General features: G+C 35.1%; 1 protein-coding gene across 7 annotated transcripts in view; it reads right to left on the reverse strand.

The window, feature by feature from the left end:
- The window catches only part of PTPN3 (protein tyrosine phosphatase non-receptor type 3), a 154640-nt gene that overhangs the window by 57902 nt on the left and 80134 nt on the right, over positions 1-16604 (reverse strand). For 6 of the 7 annotated variants that reach the window (XM_079300260.1, XM_079300259.1, XM_079300261.1 and 3 more), the window contains exons 8-9: positions 7961-8081; positions 4165-4252 (exon numbers count right to left, since the gene is read on the reverse strand). In XM_079300260.1, the coding sequence (XP_079156386.1) occupies positions 4165-4252; positions 7961-8081 (209 nt within the window). Of the gene's footprint in view, positions 1-4164; positions 4253-7960; positions 8082-16604 lie in introns of those variants that run through there. The other variant, XM_079300265.1, reaches the window with a different exon arrangement.

A 16604-nucleotide genomic window follows, 5' to 3' on the forward strand; every position in this document is an offset into this window, starting at 1 on the left:
AAAAAAACCATAAATTTACAATCCTTTCTAGGTATTGAGTTACTCAAGAGAAAGCACATTCTATCATATAAGCAAATGTCTGAGTTAAAATTAAAAACAAAGAGGTAGAGAGGAAGATGCTGGATGATCATTTTGAAGCCAAACTGTGATATTAAGGAAGCTACAAATCTTGGCTTCCTACTTCTTATGATCAAAACACACTTATGTGTTATTACACAGATTTCTAAACAGAGATAAATGTATACATAAATACACATGCAAGTAGAATCCATTGTATAAAATATCAGGTTTGTCTCAAAAGCAGTTTCAGACTGTTTTTAAAGGACAGCCAATGGTAACAGATTCTCTTAAAGCCTTCAGTAGCACAGTTGCTCCTCTAGATGGTACTCTGGGCTCAATTAACATGTGGCTTTCCTCCATGTCCAATCCCAACTTCTTTATATTAGCAAGGCACAGGAAAATAGAACAGGTAGCATGTGCTCTGACAATACTGTAGAAAGTCTACAATAAATCCTTTAAAAATAGTTGAATAGAAGTGTGATACAGGCACATGAATGAGTGATGTCCAACCTAATTTGCAAAGCATAACACAGGAATCCAGAACTGACATTCCTGTATTTTAATTATTGGGAAGAACACTGAGGTATTCAGGAGATTAATTGCCTATAATTTAGCTGTTTCTACCATGATATGGCCAACCTAAAGCAGGGTAGAAAATTGTATTATTAGCACTTGCAGCTGACTCCAGGCTCCTGCATTAAAAAAATCAATACTGTGGAGAGAAAACAGCTTTAACAGTAAAAGCTGAAAATCTACATGATTAAGCAGAAATAAAGGATTATCTAAAACACTTGATAGAGATTAATTAGGCTAAACTACTCTATTTTCTCCAGAAGCTTTATCAGGACAAAGTTCATTCCTCACACTCCTCTGCACCAGCCCAAATACACTAATCTCCCATGTTATTTGTTGTTATTAATTCTTTTGTGTTGAGCCTAAAAAACATAAAATCAAGAGACTGGAACAGCATAAAGAGAGGGCCTCTTACATGAAATATTATATTGATGTACAGCTATTTCTCTTTCAAAATATCACGCTGTTAAATTGCACAACAAAGAAATAACATACACATATTTAATAAAAAAAAGGTAACATGAAGAAAATAATGAAAAACTTATAAAGATGGAAAAAATGATGCCAGGCATCTAGCTAGTTAAGTACTGATTCATATTTGATTTAATTTACAATTACCATCTTGATTTTTGTAGATATGGAAATAATACTGATTCAAAAAATTTCCTATCTTTGACTCGCTGAGTAAAAATGAAAGATCAGTTAAAGGCCTATTAATTACTGAGCAGATGGGATAGTGGTGCAGAGTGAAAAGGAGATGAGGAATTCAAGAAATATCAATATAGTTTTAAGCTATCGAATTCACTCTCCTGAGTCTCCTAATACTACTGCATATTCAAATATTTTAGCAGTTCAGATTTTTCATCAGAAAAAACAGCAGAAGTGTTTCCAGATGAAAACTGAGCTCAGATTAAAGTTGCATGTTTAGTAAGTTTCTAAAAAGAAAGCTCACACTTATGTTAAATATTTAACTTCCTATCATAAAACAAAGACAAAAAACAAAACAAAAAAAAAAAAAAAACAAAAAAACCCCAGGAAGCTATACATTCATCTGCTTTTCAAGAAACATTATCCAAAAGTATCCCACTGTCAATCACCAATACAGGAGCACCAGCCTCTTTGGGCCATTAGTATTAAAGCCAGGTGTTACCTGGTTCTTCTGCCATGCACAGTAACAAGATCATCAGAATCCACAGAGATAAAGCCTTTCACAGAGACACAGTTTAATTAGCCCCTGCTAAATCTGGTCAAGGCACTGGGGTATGACAAAACTGGAAGGATGATTTAAAAGCAGTACTGAATGGGGAGAGGACATCAGGAGGCACTGTAAACACCCCTGCCAAAGCAGGGGCAGGACACAGCCTCTGTGAAGAAGCAGCTCAAAAACTTCACTGCAAACTTCTTACAGGCCTACAGGAGCTCTCTTGGATGAGAGGTTTACCTTTTGGCATTCAATCCAAACTGACTTGCAACTGCTGTTTTGGAAGTACCAAACTTCAGAGACAACCAACTACACCCCTACTACCAACTCCCCTTCTCAATTTCAGATCATTTACAGCTAGAGGATCTCCTGGTTTAGAAGCTTCTTTTATGTTTCATGGACTCTAGGACTGCCTAACTGCTCCTGATAGCTATTTGCCCTTGGGCATCCATTAAATTAGAAGTCACTCTTACAGTTCAACTGCAGCCTTATGGAAAAAGTTCCTTTACTTAAACCTGTCTCTTTTTGAATAGACTATTACCAAAGGAAAAAATGGAAAATTGTTGGCTATTCACGTTCTCCATGCTGTTCACCTACTACAGAAGGTTTTTCCTTAAAGCATTCACAATTGCTATCCTTCTCAATACTTTTCTTATTCCATTACGTACTCTGAGATAAGGAAGGGAGAAGAAGAATGAAGCTCAGCATCCAAATTATAATGAAACTCAAATTGAACAGTGGCATGATATTTTCTGGTTTGCTTTCTATTTCCTTCCTAGCAGCTTCTAAATGTCTAGATGTCTAGTTCAACTGCTAGAAAAATAGAAGACTTCAAATATTTCACCCTTTAAAAAACTGAATTGCAATAAAACTATTATTTTGAATTGAAACAGTAGCAAGATGGTCTGCAGTGAAATTTCATTTAGGTGAAAATGTCTGAATCCAGTCAATCTTCTCTGCTTGGGACTGGTATGACCACTACTGACATCCTGCATGCAGCCTGCAGCTCAGGAAAGATAGTGGAAATTGGAAGACCTTTCAGAAACAGCATCTCATTAATATTAAGAGACTGGTCACATAGTGGAAGTCTAAGCATTCAAGTTGGTTTATCAAAATACTAAGCTATAACAGAAGTTAAAAGGCAAATATCCAATCAAGTTAAGTGCATATAGTAATCTCAAGTGTAACACTAAGAGCTTCTTCAATAAGTAGTAAGGTGACAATGACTCAATGGATAGAGAGGGTACATATACAAAGTCAGATTCAATAAGATACTTTCCTTTCCTTTCTACTTTTCTCCATCCTTAAAAAAGCATCTACCTTTTGAGCAATGTATTTCATGAATATGAATGTAATTACAGCAGCTTCATACAGAAGCATTTTAGGAATTCCTAGAAATCCAATGCAACAGTCACTCATTTATGGCAGCATAAAGAAAAACAAGAAAATATGCGGAAGGAAGCAAATCACTCTTTCTATTCCTTCCTCATCATTAAAGAAATTTTTCATTATAATTCTCAGTGTCAGGATTATTACCAAAACTCAAAAAAATGTTAAGAAAACTAGGAGTCATCTTTACCTAGGAAATCAATTATCTGCAGTACACTCCCTTTCATTTTTGCACTACAAGCCTTACACGAAAACAATTTACTGTTGCATAGAAACACAAAAGGCAATTTGCACACTAGGATGCAAATAAAAAAGCATTTTGAGGATTCACTTCAGATGAACAATGTAGTAAAAAAATTAAATAGCAGTAGACAGTGAATTACTAGGACATGTTTCTTACCAATGCAAACACTGTACTAAAAGATTTCAAATACATTTTTATTGGTCATCTCTCAAGCTGTTAAATAGTTCTTAGATTTAGCCTGGAATCAGGCTAATTTAAACAACCAAATTTAAATTTAAACAACCAAACAAAAAAACCCACCCCTCTATATTCTTAAAACATAGGAAATTGGTGCTAGAAATTCAGAGAAATTAAACTCTTAAAACACTTGCCAACTAATAGCACTAAACAGAGCATTCATATTCTTTCATGCAAAAACACCTTTTTGAAAGTATTAAGTAAAATACATTGCAGTGACTAAATAGTTTATCTTAAAAAAAAAAAAAAACAAAAACATTGTTACACTTTTGAGGAGCTCTAGTTTATTTGGCTGAAATCCCAGCATCTATGTCACAAAAGTTACTAAAAAATTACCGAGTTCTAATTAAAAATAACACGAGATAAAATCAATACTTAAATATTACATTTTTAATTCCTATTAATGTTAAAAAAGCATATAGATTTACTTTCCAAGGGAAAAATTACAATGTAAACATACTCTACCACTGTGCAATTCCACTCCATAGAAGTCAAGTGTTCTTGCTATATTTATATACCAGGACTCTGCTTCAGATTTCTTGAGGCCACTAAAAGAAGGGAAAAATAATAAATAGGAACCACAGTCAAGTCAAAAATAAAAGACATTATATCATACTTATTTCAAATGCATAAAACCAAAAGAATGCCAAAGTCCAGTGTCTGAGAAATTACCCCACATTAAGTAGTGGGATTATTTCTTTAATGGTGAAGGCCCTGCTAAAGTACCCTCCAAAAAATGAGTGAATTATACATGATTTTACTACCTCAGCCATTCTGGACCAGCTCTTTTTAGAAAAATCTTTGTTATCTGTTATGCTCAAAGGGATGAGGAAACAATTCCCCTATAAAGTCTTACTTTTAAGTAAAAAGTAGTATCTTTAAATATTGTATATTTCACAATCTCTCAGAAAGAAGTCATTTAGAATAAGGATTAGAAGCAGGAATGTAATGATAAAAAAAAGGGAGAAAATAGATTAAAAGTTATGAAACTCACCAAGGAAAAGCCTGAATTTACCTAAAATCTGTAAGTCCTGAAATATTTTTTCATCTGCAGCTAAGACATACAAGCATTTGACCCTCTAGTCTCCAAGAAAGAATCTATAAATACAGGTAAAAACAACTCCTAGCTAGGTGAGTTTCCAAAACAACATGCATAAAACTGCGTTAATCAAATGCAGTTTAGATGCAACTCGCAAAAAGCTGACATAACATTGAATTATGTTAAGAACTCCAGCATCTAATATTTCCAATTAATATCCCTCCTTTTAAGTGCAAAGCCATCAAAATACAATACTCTAAAACAGCCACTCTAGGAAATATTATATCACGCTGCAGAAAACTGAAAGCTACCTTGAACTGGAAGGCCATGGCCAGTGTGCCTTGAGGATGCCATAATATCAGAAAAAAAGAGAGTAAAGATGAAAAAGAGTGCTGTTTGCCACAATTCTGAGCTAAACTGGTTTCTCAGATCTACATGTACACTGATTATTGTCACCTTGATTCTGAAAAACTTTATTTGACCTTACCTCTTTCCCTGTGTCAGAAAATTACAGAAGCAAACTAATGCAAAATGGGCATTTTGTTATGTAAAAGGATGCTGAATATGTTTGCAAGAGTACATTACTGCCATTTTAAATAACTTGATCAAGTACTTTGTTCAGAAGGTCTGCTGAACACAAGATATGCCTGCAAATTTTAATTCTTAATTTGTATATTCCATCTAGACCAGACCAGCCATGCCTTGTGTCTTAAAGAGCCAACAGGTATTTCAGCACAGACATAGGGTTTTTAATTCGTTGTTGTTGCTTCCTCCTACTGAATTAGAGGTGAAAAGAAACCTTCAGGTCCCTAAGAAGATGATAGCTATTCAGTGAGGTAAACAGGCAAGAGGAAACTGGTCTTGATGTTCCGATTTTTATAGCTGTTGATACCCTAGGACTAACAAACCTCATCTGAAATATAAGCACCCTATTTAGTTTCAAATACATCTTTCTCTTCAAACTGGTGGCTGCATCTAAACAAGGACTATGAAAACCTTACCAATTTGGACAATATCTGCATCCTAAGATAGATCTCAGGCTGCTTATGTAAATAAGCAAAACACAGCAGGAAAACCATGTCAGAACCAACTACATAAAGAAAAACCCCTATGGATTTAGGGATGAACACAGAAGGAAAAATTCTGAACTATATCAGTTCAATATGACAATAGCTGCTTTCTTAACAGCTACATACTGAATAGTGTGGCATGGACTTACTCAGGGAATACTTCCTCAGATTTTGAAAAGCAACATAAAATCTAGGTAACAAAAACCTTGAACTGAGTTGCAACACATACACAAAACATAACTTCTCAAGTCTGTATTTCAGCAATTCAAGTATTTTCCTTTGTGGAAGTTTCCAAAGGATAACACTAAAGAATGAAAAAAAGATAGATGTTTATGGGGTCAGCTTTGGAACTGAATCTAAGAATATAAATTTCAAAGCTGTGATAATTTGCAGATAACCTATATGGTTGATAGCTATATTTTTTATTCCAGATTAGCAGAAATCTCATTCCAAAGTAATAATGTTCTCTCAAGAGGTAAAAAAAGTAAACTCTTCTTTTCCATGTTTCCTTCCCAGCATCCCTGGTGAACACCAAAATCATTCTTGTCAAGTATGTTCTTGGCACTGATCTAGTCAAATTCATGTCTGAGACATAAGTATTCTCTACAAATGCCAAAGGAGTATGCAAGAAATACTGCCAGAATAAACAAAAATTTGTCTGCCTCTTCTTGCACTCTGAAGTAATTGGTCTTAAGAGCTAAGTTTCAAAAGAGGTGTCAAAGCAATAAAGGAACATTTTTTCCAGTCCAATCTACTCCATATTTTTATTCAGACCTTCAATTACCAACATCTCTGTTAATTCCAATACAGAAGTTAAACTTCTCAACCGTAAAGGCTTCACCCCACCAAAAGACACAACAAAAGCATTGATATCATTGAAAGGACCCAGGGAAGAAAGAAATCTTTCCAACAGACCCCACCACACATTAGTCTGGACCAATGCTAACTTCTGATATTTCCTCTCCAGAACATAATCAGTTTTATACCTCTTGCTACCACAGCACTAAATACACGAGCTCAACCCAGCCACTGCAAGACTCCAGAAACTTCCCTCAGTGGTCTCCAAGATGACTGCTTCCTAAAGACAAGGAAATTTATTCATTCCTGTTTAAAACTCCCTCTCAAAAAACTACTGAGCCTACTGGAAACTGCAAACAATTTGGAAAGTGTAGAGGCATCAGCTAATGCATGCCTGAACATGAGCTGTTCAGAAAGCAGTCCAGATTAGTATCTCCAACAGAAGGGATGGTTGGAGTTAAGAGTTCAGTGCTTTTTTTCATTTGCTCCATAAATGACAATGTCTGTTCTGTATGGCTAGGGAGCAGACCTGAAGTTCAGAACTACTCACTACACCCACTAGCAATAAAGAAACCAGAGGGAAAAGCAAGAGTATTGAAAGATGAGATGAAAAAGCAGCTGAGGGACATTAGGAAAAGACAAAAATGGAAATATTACAGGGTATAAATCAAAGAAACTAAGAGAGTGGGGAATTAGCTCTGCTGCAGTTAAGATACAGACAGAGAAAACAAGTCTATAGAGATTTGGATTTCATTTGCTCACAGACAATTTCTTGGATTGGTATATTTGCATGCAGCTTGCAAGTATCTGATCAACATCACTAATTCCAAAGCTGAAGTCTTACAAGAGATAAATCAGCAGGGTCAGAAAAAATAATTAGCAGTACACTGACTGAAATAATCTCTTGCAGCCTTTGTATTACACTCGGGAGAGGGGAGCGAAAGCACAAAGTTAATTGAAGTGTTTTATGGTTATGACATTTCTTGGGTTTTTTTTTCCCATATATAGACAAAAAAAATCCATAGAATTTGAAAAAATCATCAAATGTTCTTCATGCAGCAAACCCCTCAAACATCTAGTACAGTTTTCCAGACCATTACCTTTTAAGGGCAATTAATCTACTGTAGGTTATAACTAAAAATTTATTTAAATGCCTCAACACATTAACATTATATACTCTGAATATAATTCATCTAGCACCTCTATGATAAACCCAAGTATTTCATTTAACAGAAGCTATATGAAATACAACTGTCTGTTGTAATAAAACCACTAAGAACTTGAGTCTTCCTTTTGACACTTTTTCCCTTAAAAGCTCAAGAGGTGAGAGAACTAAAAGTTCACATTACCTGTTTTGCTCATGTAGCGTTTCTACTTTGGTAAGAAAATCTTTGTTCTGCTCCGGTATAAAGTTGTAATTTGACAGATATCCTGAACAATGCTTTGCAGCATTATAGTCTCCAAGTTGTGCTGTTAAGAAACAAGAAACACACATACAAAGTTTTCATAGTTAATTGGATTTTTGTTTAAAAGAAATTCCTTCTCATTAAAACACATACACATATGGGAAAATGCAGAAATTACCAATTATTTCCCAACAGACAAGACGTGTTGAATATAGGGAACTGTATATTACCTCAGGAAGGTAAGATTTTTTTCCAACATACACTAACCCTAACTATAGTCTCAGGCACTGAATGACTCAGTACTTTATTTAGTTGCTTGTGTAGCCTGAATTTAGCATCATAACCTGTAATAGCAGCAGACAGACATCATGTGCCGTGTCAACACAGACGTGCTGCACTACAATATCAGAGAACACCAAACTGCTTCAGTAAGAGATGGCAAATGAAACCAATTTGACACATTAACTTAACTAGAACATAACAGAAGTCTTCAACAAGATCTTTCACTTAGAAAGCATCCACTCTTCACAAATTCAGGTGGAAACTGCTCTACTAGCAACTCTGGCAGAATTTCAGCTGTCAATTACTTAACAGAACATGTGAAATAACTGATTGACACATAATATTACCAAACTGCAGCAAAAAGTAAATAACTATAACTTGTACCAATCTTCTTTTTCATAAGGAGTATGGAATAGTGATTATAAAGTCTGAAAGTTTCCCAGAAGTTATTGGTATGATTTGCAAATTAACACAAAATAAGGTAATTGATAGGCTGCAAACAATTGAGCATCGAAAGCTCCTCAAATAAATCAAAGTTCAAGAGCACACTTTTAGGATATACCATCAATAATATTAACACTATTTTACAGAATTTTTTTTAAAAAAGTACAAAATATATATTTACATGATTCAAGTTGAGGGGCATGAGAGGCACATCAGAAATAACTTACACATAGTAATTATACAGAATCTATAATGCAGGGGATAACTAATATTTGGTACTTAACATATATTCAAACTGCATGATTTATATGGCCCAGAAAACAGAACTGCAATGACACAAGACAATTCCCAGGGAAATGCAGTCAAAAGCTAATATAGTTGCACACCTAATTGTTTGCATCAGAGATATTTAAATTAAAAAATGGAATGATAAAGAGTAACTAATTTACTTTGAATGCAGATGATCTAGCATACTTAGTTCTTTCTTTTTAAAGGTAGCCCAAACTTTAAATTAATTAGCAAATGGCAAGCAAAGGACTAAATGTTTACCATGACAGCCAAAACGCATATTTGAACATTACTATAAAATTTATCTGAAGAAGAACAAAAAATAAGAATACAAAAAAACAAACCAAAACCAAAAAAGCCCAAACCAACCAAGACAGAAGATGCAAAAGTATCATACGAAATTGAAATGATTTTTAGGAATATCTATATATTGAAAAAGTCTGAGCCTGGCAATGCTAAGTCTACAGTAACAACAATAAAAGTGAAAATTTTGAATTTTTAGAACTAAGTAGTATGTCAATAACAGTATGAAATAAAACCCACAATTTCACAATTGCAGTAGTTGATTGAGGATCCTTTCCCTTACTAGTCAATAACACAACCCATCTTTTCTATGAATCTACATCTTACAGGTTTGTTGCAGCCAGTTTGAATTCCAGTCATGCCAATGGGAAAAGACCAGATTGCCAGGAATAAGATATTATAGTTTTCTACTTCAATTTTGTTTGCTATAGGAAAAGATATTTTTACTATAATGTTACCTTCTCTAAAGGGGACAACTGTTATTCCTTCATACATTATGAGGTAGAGTCTTCTTCCTACTCTTTAAAATAGGCTACTCTTTTTTTGCCCCTTTTGCTACTAGCTACCTGAGGCCATGCCAACCAGGGGAGCAGTTTAGCTTCTCCAACTCCCTAGCCAGCTGTTACAGTAGAAGAGAAACATCTTGCAAGACTAATGATCTTGTGTAAGATTTAATTATCCAAGTAGGAAAAAAGTTAGGGCATATCAAGACATCAGCAAGAATAATAACCCACAATGCTTCTATCTCTTTATTGTATTTCTCCAGAAGAGAGCAGAAGGACATGAAATACAAAATACCTGTTCCTAATCTGAGTTTCTCCTGACATAGCTCCTGCTCTGATCATGAGTCAGCAGATACTAAGTCAATGAAGATAGAGTATAAAAATAATATTTTAACCTTTCTCCATTCTAGACCTCTGTTGCTCTTTAATTTATTATAACTGGCAAACAATATAGCACACAGTAAGAAAAAGTAGATATAAGGATGAGTCAAAAAAATAAACAAACTCCTGACATTTGAACATCAAAAATATTGTATTTTAGAGTTATATGTCTAATATGAAAAGCTTTAAAGAAAGGAATGTGATGGACCATTCATTTAGAAGGCCATATTCAGTAAGAAGAGGATATTTATTTTTTGATTTCTTGTAAAAGAAGAGTTCAATAGTAAAGTAGCCATGTCAACATGCCAAGACACTAGCTCTACAAACTTCCAATAAAATAAGAGCTTATAAGTGCTTGAAACACTTGAGATCATATATGTTTACAGAGCATAGGATCTGTCTATGCCTTATTGAAGGCTAAACAAGCCTTCATATATATTCTAGATACTTTTGAAAAAAGTAATTTGTTCAGATGTCTTTTAAGGAGCAGATGACATTGTTCTCCAATTCTAGAGACTGTGCTTGTAAATAATAATAATTTTTAAAATTGCATACAAAGTAATAGCACCAGAACTTATTTCTGCTCACAGGCATTTTAAATAACTTCAGATACAAGAAAGCAAATATATTAATGACTCCTTGGCTAACCATGATGAGAAATCAGTTATAGATCATATGGAAAAGCTGACCCAAAGGAATGCCTACAAAAGCTAACTTTTTTGCAATTTTAATATTTTATGTCACATGAATAAAGCACAAAAGTGAATTGAGTTGCCTGCTTTAAAAAAAAATGGTTAACTACATATAAAGATCAAGTTTACGGGGAAGAGTCTTGCATATAAATTGTAAAAATCCTCAGGTATAAAATTGAAGTCCAGGAGTAAAACATAGTTAGGATCACATGACTGGCCTTCAAATCAGGACAGCAATTACGACACATTCTTGACATGAGGGTGAAATGTAGTGTTAAAGGCTAATGATTAATCTATCTTCATATGAATACAGAGGTACAAAAATAAAAGATACTTAATCTACACAGTTTAATCAGTTTAGAAATTTTAAGCAATTGCTTCTTGGGACAAAAAGAGAACAGAAGAAAGATGAACTTCATAAACATATGAACAACATAAACTGTTTCTCAACAGCAACTACAAATTATTCAAGCATTAAAATTTTTCTGGAATCAGAAAACAATCAGCAAGAGCAGAAGAACCACCATAAAAATGTAGACACTTATTAATGAGACTAAAAAGGTACATTGGAATGAGCAAAATGACACCATGTTGAAAATGGTTTCCAGAAAGAAATTCCTAAAAGGACCAAAATCCTCAGAAGTGAATGTTGAGAGAAGGAAAGGTGTTTCAACAAATGGAACCTGTATCCAAATAAGGATGCAAACATGAACACTATCCTGCTCAGTCCCTAAGCAATTGTGATGTGCCTACAGGACAAGTAGAACTAGCTATCATGTGAGTTAAAACTAATTTGTTTTGTAAAAGGAAATAATGCTTCACACTCAAGAGCCCTTACAAAATGTTCAGCCTAGGCATGACTGTAAATAGCTGCTTATGACCACTTACAACAGCTGGCCATTTTGTGGTAAGACAGAATGAGAAATTAGGCATTAATAAAAACAAAGGAACATTTGTGGAGGGAAAAAAAAAAAAGAAAACTATGCATGCACAATGGTAGTCTCCAAGTTATTTACCACTCCAGAATGAAAAATGAGCCAGTCATTGTAATGCCTTTTATTAAAGGAACTAAAAAACAAAAATCAGCAGCTCAAAACCCAAACACAGTTAAACAATGGCACAAAAAATAGTCACAAAGAAAAGGAAGAAACAAATTAGAAACTATAAAGTATACTGAGTTGCTGCTTCTGCATCTCAAATACATCATGTACTTCAGAAACCATATAGACACAATCAAAAAACTATTGAGGAAAGAAAAGTGTAATTCACAGTACAGACTATTTATTTGGAGGAAGTATTGGGATAAAAGACTTAAAGGAATAATTACCAGTACTGCCAAACATTGTGAGACTTTGCAAAACTAATGCATCTGATCCTCTACCATATATGTTGTTTCTCATCATTCACCATTACTCATTTGAAAATCACAAAGTCATTTAAGTTGGACAAGACCTCTAAGATCACTGAGTCCAAGTCTAAACCCAGCACTGCCAAGCCCACCATTAAAACATATCCCTCTGTGCCACATCTACACATATTTTTAAATACCTCCTGGGATGGGGACTCCACCACTTCCCTGGACAGCCTCTTCCAAAGCCTGACAACCCTTCTAGTGGAGAAATTTTTCCTAATACAGAACCTTCTCTGGTGCAACTCGAGGCTGTTACCATGAGTGCAGTACTGTATTACATGAACCTTTACCTTTGTCCGAATACTCTTCTTTCCCTCTTTTTAGTTATGCTACGCAAAAATAATTAATAGGTTCATCCAACTTAAAACTACAAAAGAATAGTATCAAGTCTATGAGGCATTGCAGAAAGTCAGCTCCTTCAGCTACAGCACTGGCCAGTATCCCAGTCTGGGGTCCTCCACTCTGGAGATTGTTTTGAGGTGCTACAGTTCAAAAAATTATTTATGGCTTAATGGAAGACCATTATAAAAACAATATTTGAAGCAATGATCTCCTCAAGTGGCCTCTGTATCACCTAACACAACTGTAAAATATAATTAAGGAAAACCAGTCCAAAAGAGCTGGGAAGTTGCTGTATATAAACAATCAAGACACTCTTAGAAGATTCATTGTACAGAGATGCTAGCAAGTTCAGGAGCTGCAATCTAGAATTCAGTGAACCATATGGAAGAAAATAAGAATATATTTCAATTAATCTCCCCAAGCTGATTCTTGTATTGGGAGTTTCACCACCATCACACAATAACACTGGCACTGCTGATGGCAGGTACTGTAAGATATGATAAAAGGTACCTCTGACTGAACAGCACTGATGCAGGCTTCAGAAGAACAGATGTGACATGCATACAATCCTCACACTACCCAATTTACTAGTAAGTAAATTCAAACACTGAAAATTCAGCTCAAAGTTCTCTATATTAATCCTGTCTGATTTTGGTTCTAAGGCACAAGGGCTAAAGATGCACTGGAAAGAAGCAGAAACCTGGCTGATCTGTAAGCAAATCTCTCAACTCACATGAGCACTATTTCACTTCAAGAAAGCATGGGTGGGGAGCACACACAGGAAAAATCCCCAAATGCTAACTAAGAAAAGAGAGAGGTCTCCATAAACTAGTAAGTTTGAGGGGTCAACCTAATTTCTATGAAGTGAGGCAAAATTAAGACAAGTTAGATAAGTCAGGCCTCATTGTGGAGGTGCCATTGCTGTTTCTCTAAGTCTTACAGCCCACTTCTACCTCTGGGATATCAATCTTCTGATATTCCTAAAATTCTAACTCTCTTATTTCCAGTTCCTGTGAGACTTTCACACTAAATTCAGCTTTCCTTTACTCCTCATCATTACCAGCCTTCCTTCCCTTAGAAGAGGTTAAAGTCCATTTCAATCCCTAGCAACCAGTCAACCCCTTTCTGAACAAAGTCTCAAAGACAGACAGCAGTGTACTAGAGATGATTCCTGGTTCCAAAAGCAGGGCTGAGAGGAGCAGTACCACAGGAGAAAAGAGCAACTGATGCTCAGGAAAAAACAAGCTTAGAAGCATTCATAACATCTTCATTGGTTTTATTGCTATGTTTCAGATTCAAGTCCCTATGCAATGGATTTATTAACACAAGAGCGTATTCTCACAAAACCCATGGGATTTCTTACATACCAACAGCTGGGCACTTAAACAATGGCCTGGAAATGGCAATTTGCTACATGAAGTAATAGAAAACAAGTGATGCTAGATCAGCTTTGTGACATTTGAAATTTAAAAAAGGAATAGTCATACTGTATAGGTTTCCTTATTTGGTTTTATAGATGGTACAACATTCCCATTTTACACTAGTAAAAACACATGATTTATCATTCAGATTTTTCAGTATGAGTGTCTTCAAAATGATGAAATTATTTGAAATGCACCTTAACAAGTTCTTCTTAAAAAAAATTAAACATTCACTGACTGTTTTGTCACAAAGCACATTCCTGATAATACAGTAACAACTTATTCTTGAAGTGTCTGAACTATGTTCGTAATCAGGTTCAGTCACATGTTATTCAGAAACAGCATTCACACCCACTTGCATTCCCCTGTAACTTAGCCCCATCAGGCAGTGCAGGGTGTGCTGCAGCAGGGCAGAGGGACACGTCAGAGCTTTATTTCAGACCAAATGCCTGCTCAAAGAGCACTACAGAGAAGTAGCACCCCAGCAGCACAGAAACTTGCAAAACTCAGACAAAGCTTATGGAGGCCAACCAGACAGCAAGTACATGGAAAACTTTAAGAAGCAAGAGCAGAATATCAAACACCAGACTTCAGACACTGTGAAAGAAATATGCTTCAGCCCTCTCATCAGCAACAACTGCTACACCTTTTAAATAAACAATCCACAAGGTTGTTAGACAATAAGGATTTCCACTTCTGCATACAAGGGGAGCTACAGAAGGAGAGAACAGCCTGAAAGCCAGCAGAAAGTGGCAGTAAATAGCTCAGGTAGAACTGATTCATGACAACCTCAGACAGTGGACTTCTCATAAGCAACTACCTTATACCAAGAACTTCAGCTCACCTTACTATGTCTGATTAGAAATTAAAACACTAATAGAAAACTACTTAATTTCAATTGACAGGAATTGCAGCAAACATGACTCAGTAAGGAAACAGAAAACCTTGCGAAACCCTTGATTTCAAGAATGTCTTTCCTATGCCATCATCTTCAGGTAAAAGCAAAAAAAAAAAAAGAAAATATTAAGGGAATGTTTTTCAATTATATATTTCATTCCTTACTAATGCAGAGAATGACTATCAATCATAAGCATCATACAAACAGCAACAGAAAGGAAATCAGATAACAAAAAAAGATTACTTTTGGGTTTGGGGTTTTTTGTGCTTTCGCTTGTTTTTTGACTAAAAAAAAAAAAAGAAACAAAAAAAAAAATCCCCACTTTCTGGTAAAGCAGCACTATCAGGAGTTAGAAAAAACAGGCAAATAGCTGAATGGGAAATCCAGAATCCACCCTAGCACCCTTTGACAATCTTCCTTGTCCTTCTATCGTTCTCCTTTAGTACAGGTAGCTGCATTAGTAGATAGTCTAGCCTAAGCACTAAAAGGGAAGAGTCATAAAACTGAAGGGGAAACAGGAACAACATTGGGGTACACTAGATATGACATTAATTCCACTTTGTGATAAAACCTTTTCATTCTTCATTTTTGAGCTTTAGCACAACTGGATCATCAATAGTTCATTTAGTAATCTTAATGGTGCAGAGTGTTTCAGCCCTCAAGTGCCCTTACTGGGCCTCAGAAACACCACAGCAGGATGCATTTCATTCAGTTCAAAACTGGGACTGCCACATACTATGAAAAATTCCAACTGTTCTTACTGAAGCCTGAATCTGATTACAATTTCACTTTACGAAAGGGTGCAACATATGATATGCTTAAACATAAAAGCAAATGTTTCATAGATACTAAGAATTTATCACATTCTCCTTTGAAAACCACACTATAATTATTTTAGCTTGGTTCTTATTTCAAACAAAAATTACCTTAATTGTTTCTGTGGGCCTTGTCAGTCTTTCCATAAAAGAAATTATATTCAGCCAAATAATTACACAATTATTCTTTACTTTCCCCTGACTATTTTAACAAATATGCAAAGTCCACTAAGCATTCAACCTTTTTTCTTTTTTTCTTTTTTTCTTTATTTGTTTAATAAGAAAGGTCTTCCTCCAGCTGTTTTTCTCTATCTGTTGAGGATACTTGTGAGGCATTGTCAGACTCCAGTTTGGGTTTCATACAGAAAATGTCTTTCTAGTATCATCATTTCAATTTCTTTTTTGCCACTTAAAGGCAGATTAGAAGGATTTAAGTTCTTGTATGTAGAGTCACTTTAAATGTATTGCAAAAGGTCAGTTTTACATAACTGACAAAACAAATTCCATTGTGTAAGAACACTGTAGTTTCTTAATCATGAGTTTACCTTCCTCTTATCTGTTCTCTAGATGACCACTTATTCCCTTGGAATGCTTTCCCATAGCAATTGTAAAGCACAGTAACTTGCATGGTTTTGTTTCCACTGAGAACACAAACCTGACTTTTTTGTCAGCAATCAGAAGCACACATAAATAGCAACATTATTCTTGTATCAACCTTTTTTTTGATGGACCTAAAAAGTATTCTTTTTCTATTTAGACTGTCTCTGGAGGCTGGTTTAATAACCTGCACCTGCATACTTAAATGCT

This window comes from Erithacus rubecula (genome assembly GCF_903797595.1).
Source record: "Erithacus rubecula genome assembly, chromosome: 3".
Classification (NCBI taxonomy): Eukaryota; Metazoa; Chordata; class Aves; order Passeriformes; family Muscicapidae; genus Erithacus; species Erithacus rubecula.